Consider the following 23454-nt stretch of genomic DNA (forward strand, 5'->3'; position numbering starts at 1 on the left):
AGGTCTACCACAAATGAGGGACCAAGAATGGCTAATAGGCTAAAGCTAGACCAAGATAAATTATAATTAAGCTCCAGACCTGCAGCATTTCAATATCTCCACATCGCCAAAGTTCTAGTCAGTCTACCAACTTCCACAGACACTGCTTCTTTCTAGGAGTTCTCATTTACAATGTCCACCAAAGTCATCCCTAGCCAGTGGCTTCTGAGTTCAGAGTCCCATGATTGCAAGGAATGGCAGACAAAATGGGATGAGAAGAGAAAGCAAGTGGGCTTATTGGGAGGTAGAGAAACAGTTCCCTGCGTGAGCTGCTAAGCAGCGTTCCAGGTTGGAGGCTTTCCTGCCATGGGAAGAAGGCTGTATGTAAATTAATCATCCAGTTGAGATGAATTTGGTTCATTAATCTGAATGAGGAATTCTGATCTGTTGGTGGATCCAGTCACCATGCTCAGGCTCCAGAAAGCCTAGAGGTAGGCCTCTGCCAAGTTCAGAGGAAGAAGTAAAAGGAACAAGGGCTGGCTGATAGGCTGAGGAGTCAGCTTTTTGGATTTTAAAGTCTGTACTCACTCATCAGGTAGGGTGTATTGTAGAGCCTCTGTGCTCTCTGAGCTGTCAGTTCATATAGACAACATGATTTCCTTGAGTTCGGAACCCTGAGAGCCTACAAAAGGGATGCCTTTGTCTCTGCCTCCATCTCTGGCTGTCTCACCACAAAAGCTGTTTGGAGGAAGCTATTGGAGGAAGGCAGCACTGTGAGAAGAGAGCTGTTGGATAGTACCAGAGCTGGGAGAACTCACAAAGACCGGTGGACATGATGAGGCCTTTGTGTTGAGGGTAGATAGAACAGGTGGAGAAGCAGGGGTCTCAAGCCCTTGAAGGGCCTTGTCAAAGTGCTCTGACTGTTGTCAATAAGGGGCCAAGGAAACCATGCACAGAGCATCACAACACTAAAGTAACCCTGAAAAAAAAAAAAAAAAAGACACAAATACTTCTAATAATCTTATCATCTAAGTGCTTTCTTCATGCCAAGCACTGGGGTGGCATCTACCTATGTTTGTGTTTTGTCTCCATGGCAACACTATCCATGGGAACTGTTATCACTGCTGTTCAAAGAGGAACAGTGGGTCTCAGAAAGGTTATGTTACTTACCCAAGCGCCTGTGGCTGGCAAGATATAATGAGGGAGGAAGTTGGTTGATAGAGAGAAAAAAAGCACAGATGTGCCACCAGAAGTCCAGGAGTTTCTTCCATGTGTGACGCCATGGCAGAGTTCTCATTTGCTACATCATGGGCCCTAGTTTCTATAACTACAAAAGAACACTGCTAGGAGATGTCCCATGAGCCCTGGCATGTCTGTGACTGACCAAGACTTTGGGTAGGAAGACATCACCTTCCTTCCACTCCTACTACACAGAAAGAAGAGAAAAGGAAACATAAAATTCCTCACCCCCATCTCAAAAAAACCCAGCTTCCAGTCCCCATGGCAACCCCATCCAGAATCTTTGAATTCTCCACAGACAGTTTAATTAAGATGTATGAAAGGTGATAAGAGCTATGCAGGATAGAGTCAGGAACCGATAGCCTGGCACATTCCCTGGTTTTTCGGCCATTCATACCCACTTGAGTTCCTGGAGATTAGACTGTCCTGGTGGTCCCTGAGCACCTGTGAGAACAGCCTGGGCTTTGGGGGTATGGCTGAGAGGATGTGGTAATTTTTTGCATATTGCTGCCCCAGGGTTTCTCAGTTCTGCCTCTCCACAGCTTGTCCCCTGCTGTGCCGATCCTGTCAGGTCAAATTGCATCTTCCAATCACTCTGCTGTGTGTGGAGAGTTGGTTTTGTATCTGGAAGACAGGCTGATCCTGACTGAATGTATGTGTTTCCCGGTAGGAGAGTACTGCGTCCCCTGGATATGCCATGTTGAATGGGTGTGGGTACTGCTCCTCGCTTTCCTCTCCTCTCTCCCTCAATGACACTGTTGCTTTCATGTCAGAATCAGACATTTCAAGCTAGCAAGACACTTTAAAACTACCATGAAATAAAAGGAAGAAACAGAGGCGCAAAGAAGAGTGTTCCAAAGAACAAACCAAGACTTAGAAATAAAAGCAAGAGCAGAATCCAGGCTCTTCTGGCCCAGTCCAGTGTTCTCTCCAAATCTCTTTATGGAACCAATGAAATAGTTTGTCTAATGAGGGACCATCCCAAATTAAATCCATGTCATATGCCTCTTTGAAATTCCAAGTAGCTATTTCCAACTATTTCAACTCAAAACTTAGGATTTTTCTGGGTCCTAAATATTTTACAGATTAGTTAATCAAAGTGACAGTTGTTTGTCTAATGTTCTTGACACCAAGAAAATAAAAGCAATGATGCATGTATAGTAATGATCCTATATTAATTAAATATGATCTATTTAGTAACTGATATACAGGTTATATAACTTTTCCAGTCTTTTTCTTTATTTTAAGGCCTTTGTATGCAGCTAACACTTGTCCATTTCCAAAGTCTTGGGACTAGAGATATAGATCAGAGAGGGTTAGGTGCTCACTGCACAAGCTTGAGGATGTGAGATCAGACCCCAGCACCAGATAAAAACCTGTGGCAACACAAGTTTGTAACCCCAGTGCCTGGGAGATCAAGGTGGGAAGATACTGGGGCCTTCTAGGCAACCAGTCTAACCTACTGGTAAGTTCCAGGTTTAATACAGCCTGTCTCAGATGATACAGTGGAGAGCAACAGAGAAAGGCACAGATGTTGACCTCTGGCTCTACACAATAGGGACAGATAAATACATCCTGTCCCCCCCAAAAAAAACATACACATTAGAAAAGAAAAATCAAAAACCATATTCCAATACCCCTAAAATGTCCTTGGGAAAAATACTCCCTCCTCTCCCACAAAACAATAAATAAAAGCTTGTAAGATTGTGAGATAAGAGAGCTGGTCTGCAGTCCTGAACCACACGCCCTGACAAGAGACTCCGTTAAACTCTGAGAAGGGCACAGAGAGCATATCTCCCTGCCTCCGTAGCTTCTATAGACTTGAGCCCAGTTCCCACGAAATGATGACTAGTAATCTCCACAGAGTAATCATGCCGTGCACTGAGTGACCCTGAAACTCGTGACCTCCAGGGAAATCAGGCCTCACTGACAAATGCTGAGCCTCATAGATCAGGACCCTTGGAAGACTTCTACCAGATCAAAAGCTCTAGGTTTAATGCAGGGTGTCTGCATTTTTACAGTGTTGGGTCAAGCATCCATTAGAGGCTGAGGACTGCTGTCCTGGGGGGCTGAGGGCCTCTGCAGACATAGAATCTACTCCTGTCTTTGGAAAGAGAAGGATGCAGCTGCACTGCTGGATTAAACAATCCAGTCAAAACCCCCAATGGGGGAAAAAAAGGCCAGAGCTAATTTCAGAGATGAAGAAACCATTTAACTAAATTTAGAAGGAGAGAGAGAGAGAGAGAGAGAGAGAGAGAGAGAGAGAGAGAGAGAGACTATATGTACATGAAGACATACCTGCACATGCTCACAGAGACCAGAACTCAACATCAGCTGTCTTCCTCAATTATTTTTCAACTTAATTTTTGAGACAGGGTCTCTCGCCAAACCTGGAGCACCATGATTTAACCTAGCAAGACTGGCCAGCTGGCCAGCAAGCCTCAGGAATCCTCCAGTCTTTGCCTTCCCAGGACTGGGATTACATGTGTGCCCTGCCACACAAGGCAACTTTTCCTCAATGTGGGTATGAAGGGTATAAACTCTGACTCAAGCATGCAAAGTGAGCACTTCACCAACTGAGCCAGCTCCCTAGCTCTGGTTAGGAGGCTTTTCAAATGAAAGGCGATGAAAATACTGGGTCTCGTGCCACATTCATGACTTTTCTGTCACTGTGATGAAGTACCACGACCCAGGCAACTTATCTGGGCTTATAGTTGTAGAGGGAGAAGAGTTCATCAAGGTGAGGAGGCATGGCAGCAAGCTGATGTGGTGGCCAGAGCAAAAAGGAAGCTGAGAGCTCACATCCTCAACTCCACACACCAAGCAGAGAAAGTGAACTGGGTGTATTGGAAGACTTTTAAGTTCTCAAAGCCCATTCCCAGTGACACGCTTCCTCTGGCAAGGACACCTTCTATTCCTTCCCAAACACCAACAACGTGACCAAGTATTCAAATAGGAGCACCTTGGAGGGCAGTTCTCATTCCAAACATCACACATGCTGTGCTTTATCAGACAACTGATGTTTGGAGAGCAAGTCTTATAGGAAATGACTAGAACTTGGCATGGACAAGAAAGGTTTTTGCTGTTGTTGCTATTGTTTTTTGTTGTATTTTTTTTTTAATGTTTTACTTTTTGCGGTATTTAGTGAAGTCAAATCCTGCTGTCATTCAGCCCTCTGCTTTGGAGCAGTATGAACCCCTTTTGAACTATAGACACGTTCCACAATGTCTTTCAAAGATAGACAGGGGGCCTGGAGGTGGTGGCACACGCCTTTAATCCCAGCACTCAGGAGGTAGACCCAGGCAGCTCTCTGTAAGTTCGAGGCCAGCCTGGTTTTACAGAGCGAGATCCAGGACAGGCACTAAACCTACACAGAGAAACCCTGTCTCGAAAAAAAATCAAAGATAGACAGGGAACTGGTTGCCTATCTTTCCCCTATTTGGAAGGAATATAATTGCTCAGAAGTAATTAAACAACTCTGAGATACTCTGTTCATTCTATATTTACAAGATATTTGTACCATGGAACCTACTGATACTAATTAGAGGCTCTTATTTTGCAATCACTCATAATTTGTTTCTTCCTAAGCTGATCTGGCTCATGAATCTGTGATCAAGATCCACACAGCTCTTCACTGATACATGTGCCAACCCCAGCTCAAGCACACCGCCATTGCTTAATCCTGGCTTTGTTCCTGTCCCCTCCCAGAGGTCTAAAATTGCCGTGTTTGAGAAGATGTGGACATACATGAAGTCTGCAGAACCATCTGTGTTTGTTCGGACCACAGAGGAGGGCATGATCAGAGTGAGAAAATCTAAAGGCAAATACGCCTACCTCCTGGAGTCCACCATGAATGAGTACATTGAGCAGCGAAAGCCCTGTGACACCATGAAAGTGGGAGGTAACTTGGATTCCAAGGGCTACGGCATTGCAACACCCAAGGGGTCTGCCCTGAGGTAAGTACCCAGATCTGCCTCCTTCGTGCTCCCTCTGCTCTGCCCATCTCAGGAACGAAGCTGCTGCATCTACCACAGGCCCCCATGCATAATAAAAGCCTCCTAGAAGAGATCTTCTGAAATGCCTGTGGGCCTGGAAGATTCTAGCCACCTGTGACCTTCAGCCCTGAGGTTGGAAACTGACCTGGGGGGAGCTTCAGCTTGCTTTGATGTACTGCCTGTGTGTCCTTCCCTGTGCCTCATTTTCCACCTCACTCCTTCAGTGTTAGATGTTGGTAACCACTGTGCTTCCATCCTGTGATCTGTGACACTCTATCCCTTACTAGAAACCCTGCATACAACTCAGCTATGAGCTAGGCTCTCTGGCCATATGGACTCCAACAGGAAATGGTTTGGAATGTGGCTCTCAAAAGAAGGAGAAACACATTGTCCAAATGAAAAGCCCAGCCATCTGAGCCTTGAGAAATGTTCAAATCAAAGTGCCTCCTAATGAACAGATCCAAGTTAACACAGCCCGTGTGTCTGCCTTGACATAGGCTTCTTTAACAAGAGTGGGTTGATCAGCGTTCTAAATAGCTAGGGGCAAAGTCCTACATGCTTGCTATGGGCTAAACAAGATGGGCTAAAGAAGAGTTAATTCTAGAATTTGCTACTGTCCTGCAGAAGGGAAGACATTTTATCACAAGACCCCTAGGTTTCCTCACCTGCCCAGAAACAATTCACACCCCAGTCCTTCTGAGGTCAAGAAAGTAGTGAGTCAAAAGGGAATAAACTCAACTTGAACATGGTGGTGCACACTTTTACTCCCAGCACTCAAGAGACAGAGGCAGGAGGATTTCTCTGAGTTCAAAGCCAACCTGTTTGACATATCAAGTTCCAGATCAGCCAGAGCTACACAGACAGACCCTATCTTAAAAAAGGAAAGATCAGGGAGTGGAAAAACTACATAAAGTGTTACGGAAAACATAGCCTCAAATCACCAGTGAGAAATTATTGACTACAGAAGGAGTAAACGTGTTTGAGGAAAGGATACCCTCTTAGGAAGAGCAAGATGAGTTAATAAAGACAGTAAGGAATGGAGAGGGACTGCTTGACAGGACAGCCATGGCCACTCTGCCTTGCTTCATTCATTCACTCATGGAAATGACACTGAGTTCCATCATTATCCCGGGCACCGGCGTAGTAGCCGGCACCACTGTTCCGAACAAGGCACCCTTCCCATGTAACCACATGATTGCAAGAGGAGGCAGACATTCAGCAGCTCCTAATTGCTTAATGTTTTAATAATAATCATGAAAGGTACTAGGACAGTCTACAAAAGGGGCCCTGGAGGACATCTATTTCCAGTAACAAGATAGAACAAACTTGTCACTGTAAGATGTGTGGGTATGTTGGATAGGATGCATCAACCAGCCTTTTAAATGCAAGTTAGGAACTCTCCAGGGCCAAAATGGAAAAAAAAAAAATCAAAACCAAAGTGAAGAAGCAGAAGCTAATGATTCTGGGACTACACTAAGCAGGACGGAACTGCAAATTACACAATATCCCACGCACTCCAGAGTCAGCAATACGAGCAAGACATCAATCAGAGACATTCTGAAAGAAACCCTCATTAAAGATCAGGCACACTTGATAAAGTCTGAATTACGGTTTACAGAAATGGTATGTCTGTCTGTATAGAATCTGAGTACATGGCAAATAGTCAGCTAGCTAAAATTGAAGGGAGAATTCGTGTACTGTTATGGGGAAGGGCAATTAGAGAAAATTCTTCAGGGTAGTACAGAAAAGTGGGAACCAGAGCAAAGAGGGGATGTCAGAAAAAGAACTGATCAGAAAAAGAAGAACTGATCTGCAATGATTTCCAAGTGCAGACATTAAGTATAGGTTAGATTTTTGAAACATTTTTCTAGAATATATGGTAAACACCAACTCAGATTCAAACAGCAAATCTCTATGAAGACAGATTTTTAAAAACATCAATGGTTGAATTCATCAAAATGACAAGACACTGAGGACAAGGAGAAGACCTTCAACACAGCTAGGCAGAAAGGTCTAGGAGATGGGTAGATCCTGGGGAGGGAGATGCCTCCAAGGCTGCTCTCTTCAAAATGAGGTTACACATTCAGAGGAACCAAGGAGGCAAAGTGAGAGGATGGGGGGTAGGTCTAGGAGCTGGACAGATGGCTCAGCAGTTGAGAGCACTTGCTGTTCTCAAAGCAGACAAGAATTCAGTTCCCAGCACCGATACCAGGCAGCTCACAACCAGCTGGAACTCCAGCTCCACAGCATCTGACGGTCTCAGTGGGCATCTGTACTCACATGATTGCACACACACACACACACAGAGTCACAGAGACAGACAGACAGACAAGCAGACAGGCAGAATGTTAAAGTTTCAGGTGAAGAACAACCTGCTAAAAGACACTGAAGGAAGAAATCGTAACACGGGGATGAAGAAAAGGTACGAAAAGAGAGAGAGAATGGGGCTGAGCTTGAACTGTGAGGTTAGAGGAGGTTTTGCCAAAGATTTTAGTCTTTATTTCAAATATCAATGAAAATGCTTTAAAGAGTTTTGGGTAATTCTCCAGAAGTTCAGACAACAAAGATGTCAGCAGGGATTTAAACACCACTGACTACAACCTTAGTGGAGAGAAATCTCATGGCCTGGTATTCACCAATCAGGCACCACCACCCTGAAGAACTCACAAGACCCTTTGTGTACGTTTAGGCAGATTTGAAACAAGATCCAGAGAGTAGTGTTTGTCGGGGAAATTACTTTTATTTCAGGAGCCTACAGACCATCAGCCAAGAAAGATGCAGCGTACACAATCAGATGTCACAGGTTAAAGGGAAACCAGTGGTTGCCTGGAGGCTTTGTGGTCAAGGCCATCAACTGACAACAAGGCACAGAGAGGAGCTGTGGTCTGTCCATCAACAGAGTGCTAATACTGCTCCTACTCTACACATGCATTTGGAATAAGAAAACAACCTGAAAAGCATTAGGAGTTTCAGTGACAGGAACCTAGAATTTGACTATTCTGCACTGAAATGCCTTCCTACTATAATAACAGCCACTGGCTGTAGTATGAACATTATCTCCTGTCATCCCTATGGGCTGTCATTAGCCCCATGTTACAAAGGTCCAGTTTAAAGAAAACAACAGCAGGTGGGCATGAGGACAGACCATCTGACTCAGTGCTCAGGCTGCAACTTATTCAAAAGCAATTCCAGGGTGAGTGACTGACAGTTCGGCAAAGGCAGGTGCTAGACTGAAGCCAATGTGTGTGTGTGTGTGTGTGTGTGTGTGTGTGTGTGTGTGTGTGTGTGTATTCCTAGGCAAAATGATAACCATCAACTCAGGAAAAAATGAAGTGTTTGGAGTCCAGAGTCACCACTGTGACGGGGGGAAGATGATGAGAGGCCCCTTTTCTTTGAATAGCCTTGGTGCATTTTCCACACTCTTCCTGGGGTCAACCCCAGGAATCTGAATATGCAGTGAGGAAAAACCTACCTCTTTGGTTTACATTTCTGTAAAAAGACAAGACAGTTATGATTTGAGAAGAAGAAAAGAAAAGAGAAACCCAAATGATCTGGTTGCAGAATTCTCAGAGTCCAGAAGGTGTCACATCCTACATGACACAATTTCACATGTGTAGCCAGTTTTCCTGTGTCCTGCCCAGTCCCACAGCCACTTGATCCCAAGTAAACACACAGAGATTTATATTAATTACAAACTTTATGGCCTAATGGCTCAGGCTTCTATAAATCTATGTTTTGCCATGTAGCTTTATGGCATTACCTGTTCTCTCATACCTTGCTTCTCCTGGCTGTGGCTCACAGCATATGCCCTGACTCCACCCTTTTTCTCTCTCTCTCTATCGCTCTTGGATTTCCCACCTGGCTCAATCCTGCCCTGCCATTGCCAGTGCTGCTTTATTTATTAACCAATTGGAGCAACACATTCACAGCATACTGAAAGATATCCCACAGCACTTCCCCTTTTCTGTCTAATCAAAAAGGAAGGTTTTAACTTTAACATAGTAAAATTATACATAACAAAACAGATATCAAGCAAGAATTACAGTTACAATATCTAATCTATTTGTATTTGGCAGAATGAGAGGAAATATTCTATCATCTATCCCATTTTTGTGAGTCTGAAGTTTTATATCTAGCTCATCTTTTTTCATGACTAAGGAAAACTATAATTACAACTATCTAGTCTTCAAAGACCCTAGAAGGATATAATATTACCTAAGTAAACAGGAAGTGCATTGTAAGCAACTTCCAAAATTCTAGAAATGACAGAGACATCTGGCTGCCTAGACAGTCACCCAAAGTTCCTCTGCAATGTTGGGACATCCATCTTCAACCTACAGGACTAGAGTCTCTGGCAGACTTTTTAGTGAAGCAGGAAATTTGAAAGATTGTCTCACCTATTGGCAAAGTTCGTCAGTCACTTTCCTCTGTGTCCTGAAGAATGTCTGGCAGTTTCTTCTGCAATGCAGAAACCTGAAGGACCATCTCTCCTTTTTTTGGCAAAGTTCAGTGGTCACTTTCTTATGGGTCCTGCATGTCCAGTTTATCCAACATACTGTCAAGCAGTCTAGGCAAGAGCAGTTTCTTGCCCAAATGGGCAGTTTTGCCAATAAGAAGATAAACTCCATATGGAGTGTCTTCGATGCCCATCTTCCTCTTTCAAGTAAATTGGTGCTATCAGGAGCAGATGAATCTCACTGTCCAGAAAAGTCTAAGTTTTTAAAACATTTTAAATGCCATATTCTGCAGGTCTTTTAAGTGTTTGAAGATTACCTACCTAATTGAAATATATGTATACCTAGAAAACTTAACTAACATGACTATAAATTTGATTATCATAGATGACTATTAATCTGTATTTCTTAATTATATATTACAATTTTAAATGAGCTGCTTAAACATAATGCCTTAAACAAGAATATAAATATATATAAAGTATAACAAAATTAACTTTACATTTGTATCAATAAGCCAAATCCATACTAATGTAAAATATGTAAGATTAACAGTTGTTGTTTTTTTATTAAAGTAGATTCAATAGTCTACCTTTTTATCCTATCATTTCTATATCATACATTTCTATATCACACATGGGCACAATTCATCCATGCAAATAAAAATAGAAAATATTAAATTCATCCATCTTCAGTCACAGAACCCCAATGACCCACCTTCACATCAGGAATTCCCACTGCAGGGTTGTGTCTCCCCCACCCTCTCTCCATCCTCCTTTCTCTGTAGTGCTTGATAGTAGCTATGGATCATGTGACCCCTGACCAACCAACACAAGAGTAAAGCTGCCAGGAATGGGCCCAGCATCTCTGCTTAGGAATCCCCATGCTCTCTACAGAAGGGATTCTGCGTCTCATCTGTGTTAGAAGGGATCGATGTTGGGGGCTGGCTCACCCAATTAAGTGCTTGAGTGTAAGCCTGAGTAATGGAGTCCAAATCCCACACGTCCACACAAAAGTCGCACCAGTGAGGGAGCCACCTGTCATCCCAACACTCAGGCAGCAGTGGGAACAAACTGACTACCTAGACTAGCTAAGATTGACTAGGCCCAGGTTCAGCCAGACCTTGCCTCAGTAAACAAAGTGGGAACTATTGAGGAGGACACCTGACAGCAACTTCAGGCCTATGCATACACATTCACACACACCTGAATATGTTTCTGTCTCCCCACCAAACTCACATACACACATGCACACATACCACACACATATGCAAAAAAAGGAGAGTATTTTTTTTTTTAGCATCTAAGAATATACACGTACATACTCAAGCCAGTTCCCACTGTATCTGTGCCTCACACACCTGAGGTGAGAAGGGCTGCTTCACCAAGATGGTTTAAATATGAATGAGTCGCTTTGGACCAAACCCTAGAGATGCATGTGTCTGCTCCAGCTGCTTTACATCCAATGACTTGATCCCAGGAAACCATTCTATAGGACAAGTAGAACCCAGGGAGAGTAAAGGAGCAGCTCTTGACCTCTGAAACATCGTACTTTTTCAAAACCTGTTAAGTCACTCGCAAGACTGGACAGTGTTAAAAGTTGATGCTATAGAAATGTGATTCTGTATGCTCAGGACATGATTACAAGATTCTCACAATTCTAACAAAGGCAGAGCACTCACAGCCCACCTAGGCAGGTGTTCTACAGATGCCACCTTCCCAGCGATCCTCTGTTTGTTCTGTTAACACCATACCTCCAAACACCAGTGAACATTCCTTCCAGTCCTGCCCTACATTGCTCCCAGATGGATTGTGAATTTCTGCCTCCTAAGATCAGAAAACTGGTGTCTAAGGGATATGAATGTAGCTCATTCAGTAAAGTGTTTCTCACATGAACTTGAGGACCCAAGTTTGAGTCTCAGAACCCAGGTAAACACTACATAGCATGTGCCTATAATCACAAGGCTAGGGAACCAAAGACAGAAGGATCCCTGCAGCTCACTGCCAACCAGTCTGTCTAGCCAAATCAGCAAGCTCCAGGTTCACTGAGAGACACTATCTCAAGAGAAAAGGCAGAAAGCAACACAGAAAGGCACCTAACATTGACTTCTGACCTCCAAATGTGTATGTTTATGTGAAAACACCCACCCAAGCATGTACATGTTAAACAAAAATGAGAGAAAGAGAGAAGAAAAGAAAGAAGAGAAGGAAGGACAGAGGGAGAGAGATAGAAAGACGAAAGAAGAATGAAGAAAGGACAGAATGAAGGAAAGGAGGAAGGAAGGAAGGAAGGAAGGAAGGAAGGAAGGAAGGAAGGAAGGAAGGAAGGACCTAAGACCCAAGCTCTGACACCTGTCAGCTCTGCTTAGCAGAAGTCAGATCATGGTCCCACGGTGTGTTAAAAGACTCTTAATGACAGAATAGCATTTCTCTCCCTACTTGGGAAACAAATACTCTGATGAAGCGAGGTGGCTCAGTGTTTGGCTTTCCGTTTGGACAAGTGGCATTCCTTTGAAATAGACGCTGTTTGCTGGCTGTCTCTGCATGTTTGGGCTTGGGTGAGGGGCTGAGTTATGTTTCTGAAGCCCTCAGATTGTGAATAAAGATGGACAGGCCAATGCCAGTCTCTATGGGAAAGGCAATTAGTAAATCCACTAATTATCATCTGTGGGTATTTTGGTGCCAACTAAATGGAAGTACCTGGCTAAAATGCAGTTTCCTCACTTAGATGCATAGTCCCTTTAGTCAGAGACAATATGTTCAAATCTCCTAGGTCAAAATGCATGGCCTGTATTTATAAACCCAAGTAAGAATGTAGAACACATCAGCCTCTGTTGAATTCTTAGCTAATGGCCCTCCTTTGCAAACCATCATCTGCCAGGAGTTTAATGGATTTGCTAAGAGTTATACCCTAACCAGGACATTGGTCCTAGTCTGGTCTTTAACTGATTGTGGGTGCGTGGGGGCTTCTGTGGTCTCTGTGATTGTGACATCTCCATGTTCTGTCACATCTTATCCATGCCAGATGTTTGGGCCAAGGGGACACAGGAGTACAATGCAATTCCCCCACAACACCCCCACTAATGGCAAACATTCAGGAAAGTCTGAGATCTACCCCTTGGGCTATTCCATTTCATGGCTTCACTTCTGATGCCCACTCCACACACAGCACTGTGCACAGCCCTGCATAGTGAGAGAGAAATAACCCCAGTCTCTAAGTGATGCGGTATCCAGAAGACATCATGAATAGGAAAAAAACTTACTGTTTTGTTGGTGGCATAAGACAGTCAAAGACACTCAGAAGGAGGAGAACCTAAGTCTAAGAAACAAGATTTGCCAAGTGACATTTGACAGAAGCCTCAAAGAACTATGAGAGAGAAGGGTGGAGGATGAGAGTGGGCAGATGTGGATGATGGCATGGAGCTTTTCAGAAATGGCTAGAGCCATCTTCCTGTGAACTGGAAGATATGCCAGGATGGAGGAGCCATGAGTTATATGGTCTATGGGGCAGCTGCCTCTGCAGTTGAGTTGGATGTCAGCAGAGGTCAGAAGAGCAATCTAACGACAAGGAGGGACCTTGATTCTAAACGTTACCTGGAGGTAGCTTGTAACGTGAGTAGGGGGAAAGAGAGTCACAGATAGAGAAGTCACTTGCAAAGCTATTCTGGTCATCTTGGAAGGAGGCAGTGAACTTGGCCACAGTGTCTGATGGGATGGGGACAGGGCAGGGAGTGCTGGCTCTGTGCTCATTTCAGACTTTACTTAAAAGCTAAGAAGTTTGGGAAGGAGCCGGTTGTAGCAGAAGTTGGTGTTATTGACCAAGAACTGAGCAGTACCAACTGATGCTGCCAAGGACAGGATTCCCAAACAGAATCACTCAGTTTTGCTCTGAAATACCTGAAAGGTCATGAAAAGCATAGCTTTGAGGGGTGCCAGCTTCCTAGCTCACCAGCCAGGATGACAAAGGCTGCCAGGCATCTTCCCACATTGACTGGACCCTGTGCCTGTCTGCTTTTTCTTTTCAAACACAAGACTCTCAGGGTTGCTCACCAACATTTCTGTCTCACTGGAGTTCCCATGGGATATGTTTTTCTCCCTTCACACAACTTCCAAGAACTGTCCATATTGGCATCTGGGTAAAGGAAGGAAGGAAGCAAGGGCCACACATCCAAGATGTATGAGCTGCACACACGTGGGGATGATGGGGCAGCTCTATGGTCCGTCCTCCAACACTATTTCTTCACCTATTTCTTAGTGCTATGGAAGGCTGTAGGAAGTTTTTTTTTCCTCCCTGTCAGCCACACTGACCCTGGAAACAATCAAGAAAACAATAAGCAAGCAGTCCATGTGGTATCTGAGCTATTCCTCTAAAGACTCAGCCCCCGACTTCAGTGTCTACTAGGACACCCAGGAGAGCTGGTTTCGAGAGAAACGTCTTCCTACACCCTCACTTCTCAGGTTTCATCCAACAATAATCTGGTTCTGAAGGTTCACAGTGTGGAACACAGAGTCTGAATGACTCTCCAGGGATTCCATTCTTCAAATAAGGGCTAAAATAGTTTAGGGAGAAAGACGGGCCAGCAATAGAGGCTAAGCAGGGGGATGGGGAGCATGCAGTAGCAAGGCTGTCAGGGAATCTAGACGGAGTGACGCAGTAGTCACCAGCCTTGGAGGCACATAACTCAGCTCAGGTCTGTGACTTCGCCAGCTGCCTGAACTTGCCAGTTCACCATAGCTTTATAAGCCTCCTCTTTCTTACCTAGAAAACTGGAATTGAGCCAGCAAGGCGGCTCTGTGGCTAAAGAGCCTTGCCCCATGACCCTGGTGACCAAATTCAATTCCCAGAACCTATGTAAAGGTGGAAGGAGAGACCCAACTCCATAAAGTTGTCCTTCATACACACACACACACACACACTTCATGCACACACAGAAAATAATTTTAAAAACTGTAATAATAATTTCATGAAGTTTCTTCAACAAATTGATGAAATACTACAAAAGGCCTGTCGCAAAAGACACTCCTTAATGTTCTCTACCCCCTTTTCCCTTTGGACCTATTGGAAAGTCACTTTAAGTCTAAATAATTTGTTTGTTCCTTCTCTGTAAAACCCACCGTATCAGAAATCTGTAGGAGCTTAGCCCACCTCCCTCTCCACTGCACACACTGGCTGCATTTGAAATAAAGTGTCTCTCTCTGAGAACAATCTGTGGTCCTCTCCCACAGGGAACATGCTGAAAAACTAAGACACTAATATTCATTTCTCCCTCCCTCCCACACTTCAAGTATCAGCCACTCTTCCCGTAGTTTGATGCTGGTGCAGGGCCCTGCTGCTGAGGATAAATACAGTATGTCCCAGGGAAATGGCAGTCCCTTTCAATTGGTCTTTGCCTCCTGATGGGTAGCCAGGGATACGCGTTGTCATGGTAACCTCATGAACTCAGTGACCCAGGTCAGGTCTGATCAGAGACAAAGCGCTCTGGGCAGAGAGGCTGTCTAGTCTGCATCCTCCTCCAAAGAGCTGGAGAGGGAGGAAGAAAGGAAGAAAAGGGGGCAGGTGGATAAAAAGGGAGAATGAGAGAAAGGGAGGAAGGACAGGAGGAGCTAAGGAAAGGATGAGGGCAGAAAGGAAGTATATGTGAAGTATGTCTGTATGTATGAGTGTGAAAGTGTGTGTGTGTGCATGTGAGTATGTGTATGTGTGTTTATGAGTATGTGTATGTGAGTGTTGTGTGTGTGTGAGTGTATGTGCATGAGTGTGTGTGTGCATGCGTGTGAGATTGTGTATGTAAGTGTGTGTGTTTGCACATGTATGCATGCATGTGTGTGTGCATACCTGTATGTGTGTGCATTTGTGTGTGTGTGTGTGTGTGTGTGCTTGTACATGTATATGCAACTGCAAGCACATTTGAATAGAGGTGGAGGTTTTCCTAAGGAGAGAAGCTTTCTCAGGTCAGTACCGTGGAGCGGACCACAGAGAGCACAGAGAAAGCATCTTAGAATGCCAGTGCAGTATCCGGCCCAGAAGTCAAAGCCTAGAGCGTGGCAAGGGCCCGCGTCAGCACCCGGTAGCTCTGATGATTGTCTCAACATGCATCAAGCACAGTTACCCAAGCACTTGTAAGAAATACTGAGTACATCATCTTACTCACACAGTGGCATTGTGAACACAAATTTGTCTCCATCCTCATCAAACATTTCAAGAAACTGAGGCAGAGGGAGTTGACAGATTCCCTAAGCTGGGTTCCCAACTCAAACAGCCTCATTTCCAGAATGTCTCCTCAGAGATAGGCACGTGAAGAAAAGTGGTCAGACAACTAGCATCACTGACCGATGTTGTAGCACACAACTAGAATCTCAGGCCTCAGGTAGTGGAGGAGGCGGGAGAATTAGCCATTCACAGCGAGCATTGTCTACGTAATCAGTTCAAGGAGCCTGGGCTACAAGATACCTTGTCTCAAAATCAGCAAAGAAAAAGAAGACTTGGATCATTTAATGTATAGATTCTGAAACTGTGCACACACACACACACACACACACACACACACACACACACACACACACATTTAGAGCTACCTGATTAATGTGGAAATAGGAAAACAGATTCCTGCTTCTACCCTGAATTCCATAGGGAACTCTCATCTCCATTCTGCATTGTGCATCTACGGAGTACAAGAGGCCTCCCTGGGATGGGGGCCATCCTGTTGGCTAACGTCATGCCATATACCTCCAAATGGGCAGAAGTACATCCAGTATGCATTGATGTCTCCCTGCTTGCCTATGATGATGAAACCGAATCCCCCCCAAAAGTATGCCTCCTAAAATTCCATGAGTTTTTGGACTTTCCACTCCATGAAGCAGCTCACTTTAGACTGATGGTAACACAGGGACCTCACAGCTTGTGTATGTGTGATGCTGTGTGCATTCAAGCTCTATCTTCTCCTAGCCTTGCGACCCAGCCATCCCTGTTTCCCTGCTGCAGTCTGAACCTAAGATAGGTTCTCAAAGGGCTCTGTGCAGCCACACTTAGGTACCAACCTTGATCATAATGCCTTCCTCTTTTTTTTCACACCCCCACTGCTGTTGGATGTGCCCACCTGCCAAGTGCCACTACCTTTGTCCTTCTTAAGACACCATCCTTAAAGCAGTCAGAGAATACGCTGGGAACAGCAGACAGTAAAGGTTCCAGCACCCACCCCACCTCTAAAGCCACAGGAACGGGCAGCCCCACCTTGCTGTTGAATCTCACAGGACATCAGTGGAATCACAAAGACAGACAAACTTACACAGATGCTCGTTAGAACTCCACTGTTGCCGCCACCCGCCGCCGCCACCGTGCCGGGCCGAGCAGCTCATAAATGGCAAAGCAACACATTAGAGAGAGAAGAGAAGGTGAGAATGTGAGGTGGGAAGGCCTGAGATGAGCAGCACTGGAATTGAACGGCCTTTACCTAGGCGAGAACAGCAGCACTCGGGCGGTGATTTGCCTGCCAGAGCCCGGCTCTCTCCTGCTGATACACAAATTGTATGTTGCTTTCTTCTAACATCCACCAAAAATAGCAAGCTCCTTAAGAACTTTACCTCAGACTCACTGGGTCTTTTGATTTTTCGGAGCTGGCAGCTGCTGTAATGCAAAGGCAGACCCGGAGAGGGTGAGGTTTGGATGTACATCTTGGCTCTGCCACTTGAGGCCTTTGGATTTGGACTTTAGAGCACATTGGCTCTGTGTTCACACTCTTCCATGGTATAGCTCGTCAGTCTTGGGAAAGCAGCAGCAAGTGACAGCTAGAACTGAAGTTAGGACGGACAGTGGACTCTGGTCTGCTAGGGAACAGCAAGAGTCACCAAGCCTCGGTTTCCTGTGGGCAACCGGCCAGGTGGAAACAGGCCTAGCAGGAAAAGGTTGTAAGAGATCTCCCTTGCCCAGAACATCCCAAATGTCTCCACAGACGTTTTCATTCTTAGAAATTCAATTTGTATTTGTTTGTTTGTTGTGTTTTTGTGGTTGTTTTTGGGCATTGGGGGTTTAGACAGCGTTTCACTATGTAGCCCAGATTGGACTGTATTTCACTCACTATGTTGCCTAGGCTGGCTTCCACCTCACTGTCTTCCTCCTCAGCCTCCTGAGTGCTCAGATTACAGATGTGCCCCTCCCATAGGCTTTGATTTTATCACACACACACACACACACACACACACACACACACACACAAATGACCAGTCTCTGGGCTGAGGGTGGCACATAGTGCTAGAGTATGTACCTATTGTGCATGAAGCAAAACCGTTTTCATAAAACTCTTGCCTTTATTAACTTGACTTTTATTAAAAAGGTAACTTTCCCCCAGATGAAGCCAATGCCTCTGCAGCCACCTGCACTCACATGCAAGTGTGTGCATACACACACACACACACACACACACACACACACACACACACTCCAATGCCTCTGGCATATGTAGCCACCTGTACTCACATGCAAGTGTGTGCATATACAACACACACATACACTCCAGTGCTTCTGGCATCAGCAGCTACTTGCACACACACACACACACACACACACACACACACACACACACACACACACACACACACACACACACGAGATTTTTTAAAATAACTAAAAAGCTGGAGAGATAGTCCGATGGTTGTGAGCACTTGCTGCTCTTGTAGAGAACTGGGTTCAGTCCCTAGTACCATGTTAGGCAGCTCCTATGATCCCAGCTCCAGGAGATCAATGCCCTCTTCTGGCCTCTACAAGCAACTGATGTGCACATATCTAAACACACACACACACACACACACACACACACACACACACACACACACACCACACAGAGTTAAATTTTTTTAATCTTCATAAGATAACTTTCTTACCAAACAGGATTTCCCTTGAAAAAAGACCTGCACAATTTCTTCCCTCATAATTTAACACAGGAAAATTCATGATCTTTATAAGGAAAAGATAGTTGCATTTGCTAGCCAGTTGTAACGCAGGTTTAATATCCCCTCCCACAAATTCTTACTGATTGAAAATGATGGTGGCCATTGTCATGAGACTCCAAAGTCCGTCTCTGGATGCTGTCTCAGTGAGTGACACACAAGCACACCCATGAGGACTGCTTGGTAGAGAGACTCCCACACCAAGGCTTCACAAATTGCACCTTGGTGGGACTGGTAAAAACACAAAACTGAACTCCAGCTGTGGTCAGTTAAAGGTGTGGTCTAAGTTAATTCTTGTTTGTGCAGTACAGCATCTCCAAACATCAGGCCAAAGACCTGCCACTGCATGCCCAAGAAAGAGTTCTCAGCAGGCTGCAGGGAACCAGGACAGACAGAGAGACAGGGCTAAGTCCTCCACTGTCCATACTCCCACTCAAGGGGGTGTGCTAGATGGTGATTGTTCTCTTTTGAGCATTTTACTTAGCAAAATTAGCATCTAATTCACACTTAGTTTGTTTTTTCTCACATCCACATTTGATTCTTGTTTTTCTCATCCTCAAAATCTAGATGTCTAGGAACCACCGGTAGTTAGAGGGTGGAGTACTGCCCAGAACCTGAGTTACCATGTCACTTCAACTTAATGTAAAACTTTCCAAATCCATCCATTTTCCTACCAATTTTATTTTTCTTTACAACTGAGTAAATACGCACATTTTCACTATCCATTCATTCATTGATGGACATCTTGACGGCCCCCATATCTTACTGTTGTGAACAGAGCAGTAGTGAACACAGATAGGCAAGCATCTCGGTGATGTGATACAGAGTCCTTAGGATGTGTGCCCAAAAGTTTATCTGGGCCATATGAAAGTTCCATTTTTAGGTTTTTGAGAAACGTCCACACAGATTTCCATAATATCTATACCAGTCATCGCCACTCCCCCACCCCATCAGCAGTGAATAAGGGTCCTCCTCCTCCCCATATCCACACCACCACTTATTGCCATTTGTTTTCTTGATCTCAGACATTCTGCTTGGAATAAGATAGAATCTCAAAGTGGTTTGAATTTTCATTTCCCTGATGACTAAAGGGTGCTAAAATTTAAAAAGAAAAAACTGACCATGTATATTTCTTCTTTTGAAGGCTCTTCACTCATTTATTGATTGGCATGGGTTGGGAGATTCATTTTTTTTTTTTTAGTTATGTATATAAATTCTAGGTTTCAATCCCCTGTCCAAGCTTTAGCCAGCCAAGACTTTCTCCCATGTCTTATACATCTGTTCACACTGTTAACAGTTCCTCTTGCTGTGCAGAAACTCTTGGATTTTGTGTCATCCTATTTATTAATTCTCAGGACTATTCCTGTGTCTCCAGTGTCTGCTCAGAAAGCCTTTGCCTGTATCTACAGCTTGGAATGTCCTGCCCATATTTTCTTCTAGAGATTTCAAAAATCCAGGCTTTAAATGGAGGTCTTTGATTTTTTCAAAATTGATTTTTGTTCAGGGTGAGGGATGAGGGTCTAAGTTCACTCTTCTGCATGTGGATATCTAGTTTTGCCAGTACCTTTGTTAAGGGTTTTTGGGTTTTTTTTTTTCCCCAGTGTGTGCTCTTGATCCTCTGTCAAAAATGAAGTGGTGATATCAGTGTGAGTTTATCCGCTGTTCTCTTACGTTGGTCTGCATACTTGTTTTTATGCAAGCCCCATGCTTCCTTCGTCACTGTCGCTCTGTAGGATAGTTTGAGGTCAAGTATTGTGATGCCTTCAGCAGTGTTCTTTCTGCTTAGGATTGCTTTAGCTCTACATGGTCTTTGTGGTTTCATATGAATTCTTGATTTTTTTTTCTAATTCTTTGGGAAAAATGTCACTAAAACTTCTATGGGAATCATGCTACATCTATAGATGACTTTTGATAATATAGCCGTTTTCCCAATGTAAATTCTGCAAATCCAGGAGCATGGAAGTTCTTGCAGCTCCTGATATCTTCTTTAATTTCTTCTCTCCATGTTTTAAAGTTTTCCTTACAGTGGTGGTCTTTGGGCATCCTTGGTGAGGTTTATTCCTAGGTACTTTATTTGTGAGGAGACTATAATAAATGAAATGTTTTTCTAATTTATTTCTCAGTGAGCTTATTATTTGATGTATATGAGAGCTCCTACTTTCGTGTGTTGGTTTTGTGCCCTGAAACCTTACTGAAAATGTTTAATCTAAGAATGTTCCAGCAAGGCCTCAAGTCTAGGATCATGCCATCTATGAATAGCGATAACTTTACTTCTTCCTTTCCAGTTTCTATGTCTTTTCCATCTTTCTCTTCTCTTATTTATTTGGCTAAGACTCCAAACACTATACTAGTTAAGAGTGGAAGTAGTGACCACCCTTGTCTCATTCCATATCTTAGAAAAAATGTTTTTAGTTTGTTTTCCCATTTACTATAATGTTGGCTGTAGGTTTGCCACATATAACCTTCACTATTTTGAGAAATGTCCTGTCTGGTCCTAATTTCACCAGGACTTTTATGATGAAGGCATGCTGAACTTTGTCAAATGCCTTTTCTGCATCTCTAAAGATGACCATGTGATCCCAGACCTTAAGCTTATTTATATAGTGAATTATATTTATCGATCTGTGAACGTCAAAGCACCTTTGCACCTGTGGGATGAAACCTACTTGATCAAGATGTATGATCTTCCCAGTGTGTTTTTTTACTTTAGTTTGCAAGTCTTTTGTTGAAATTTTTGTGTCTATTGCTCATTGTGGAAATTGGCCTGCAGTTTCCTTTTTTCATTGGTTTGTTGTATCTTCACCCACTTTTGACATCAGAGTAACTAACACTGGCTTTGTAGAGTGAGTTTAGCAGTGTTCCTCGCCATTCTGTTTTACGGGACAGTTTCAAAAATATTGATGTTAGGTCTTAAGAGTTTCCTAGAATCCAGGGCCTGGTGACACAGCTCAGTGGGTAAAGGAACCTGCTGCCATGCCTGATGACCCAAGTTTGATCCTGAAAACCCACATGGTGGAGAAAGAGAACTGACTCCCACAAGTTGTCCTCTGGTTTCCACACGTGTGGTGCCATGGTGGTTGCACACGTGCACCCATGCACACGTGCACCCATGCACACGTGCGTGTACACACACAAGAAAGAAATAGATGAATGAATTAATGAGTGTCACTGGTTTTTGTTTACTTTTTTGACTGAATTCGGCAGTGAATCTATCTGGTCCTGGACTGGCCCTTGTGGGAAAACTTTTAATTACTGCTTCAATTCCACTGCTCATTATGAATTTGCTTTAAATTATTGATAGATATCTTAAGGCTTTAGATAGGTCATGTGCATCTAGAAATTTAAATTTCATCTAGGTTTTCTAGTCTTTTGGAATATGTTTCATAGTATTCTCTGTAGTAACAACTCCCTTTTGGCCTCTGATTTTATTTGTTTTTTGTTCTCTCTCTCTCTCTCTCTCTCTCTCTCTCTCTCTCTCTCTCTCCCTCCCTCCCTCCCTCCCTCCCTCTCCCTCTCTCAGTTAGTTTGGCTAGGGAGTTGTAATCTTGTTAATCTTTACAATGAAGAACTGAATCTTCCTTTGATGTATTTTGTTTACTGTTCCTCCACGCCCCCCACCCCCTCCACCCCACTCCGCCTCATCACTCCCTGCCTAAACTTTACTCTGTCTTCTAGGTTTGGGGTTGCCTTCATGTTTTTCTAGAGTCATGAGATGCATTGTTGGTTTTGCTCTTTATTTGAGATCTCTATGTTTTCTTATTGCGAGCACTTCAGCTATAAGACTTGCTCTTAGGACTGCTTCATCTGGTTTCCAAGGGATCTGCTGGGTAGTGTTCCCAATCTCGTTTGTTTCTTAGCAATTTTATCATTCCCTCCATGATTTCTCCAGTGATCTGTTGTTTGATCAAATGTGCTGTTCAGTTTCTAAGTATTTGGTGTAGTTTCTGAATATTCTCTTGCTAGTTCATTCTACAGTGATGAGACAAGATGCTACAATTTATCTTGACCCTCTTATGTCACACATGCAAGACACACACACACACACACACACACACACACACACACACACACACACACACACACACACCCCTCAGGCTTGCTCTGTGACTTATGGTGTGATCACCTTTTGAGACGTTTCCATGCACTGCTGAACACATGTATTCCCCATCTACAGGATGAAATGTCCTGTAGATTATTAAATGATTATTAAACCATTACAGACAGCTGGCCTATGATACAATGTGCTGCTGAAGTACCTTTGCTGTGGTCTCATCCCTGCTTGCTCTGCTGGTACTGGGGATCTGTGGCTGCTGCAGTCTGTTCTAAGCAAAAGCTTCAGAGGGATTGAAATGGGTTTGTTGGGCACTGGAGAGGTTGCACAGCACCCCATCTTTGGAAGGCAGTGGAGCACTGTGACTCCATAGGGCTGAGTCTGAACCTTGGATGAGGCATGGATTGGTTGCAGAACTCAGGCAGGAAAACCTGACAACCAAGCAAGGCTGTGACTACAAAGTGAACCAGGTCACGTGCTTTGTCAGATACCCAGAGTACAGCAAACCCTCCATAAAACAACTGTTCATCGTGGTAATCTATGTGTCCCTGCACATGATAGCTGCTCGAATTCCCTTCCTGTACTGTTCTACTCCAGATAATCAAGTTTACCAAATAGCAGTCTTATGTACATTCAGGTTACACTGAATTTAATTTTTCCTACTTGTTAATGCATTCATCTGACAAAAGAAAAGGAAATTCTCAAACCTATACACAGCACAGAGAACACACTCTTTAATGTTGTGAAAAAAAATGGTCTGCAGCTGCAGAAAGGGGAAACCAGTGGCTTATTTG

At 43.9% G+C, this 23454-nt stretch overlaps 1 protein-coding gene across 2 annotated transcripts in view; it reads left to right on the plus strand.

Annotated features, from left to right (window-relative positions):
- Gria1 (glutamate ionotropic receptor AMPA type subunit 1) overlaps positions 1-23454 on the plus strand; it is a 324981-nt gene that overhangs the window by 278490 nt on the left and 23037 nt on the right. For both annotated transcript variants that reach the window (XM_036195347.1, XM_036195348.1), the window contains exon 13: positions 4927-5174. In XM_036195347.1, the coding sequence (XP_036051240.1) occupies positions 4927-5174 (248 nt within the window). The remainder of the gene's footprint in view (positions 1-4926; positions 5175-23454) is intronic.

Source organism: Onychomys torridus, chromosome 8 (genome assembly GCF_903995425.1).
Source record: "Onychomys torridus chromosome 8, mOncTor1.1, whole genome shotgun sequence".
Taxonomy (NCBI): domain Eukaryota; kingdom Metazoa; phylum Chordata; class Mammalia; order Rodentia; family Cricetidae; genus Onychomys; species Onychomys torridus.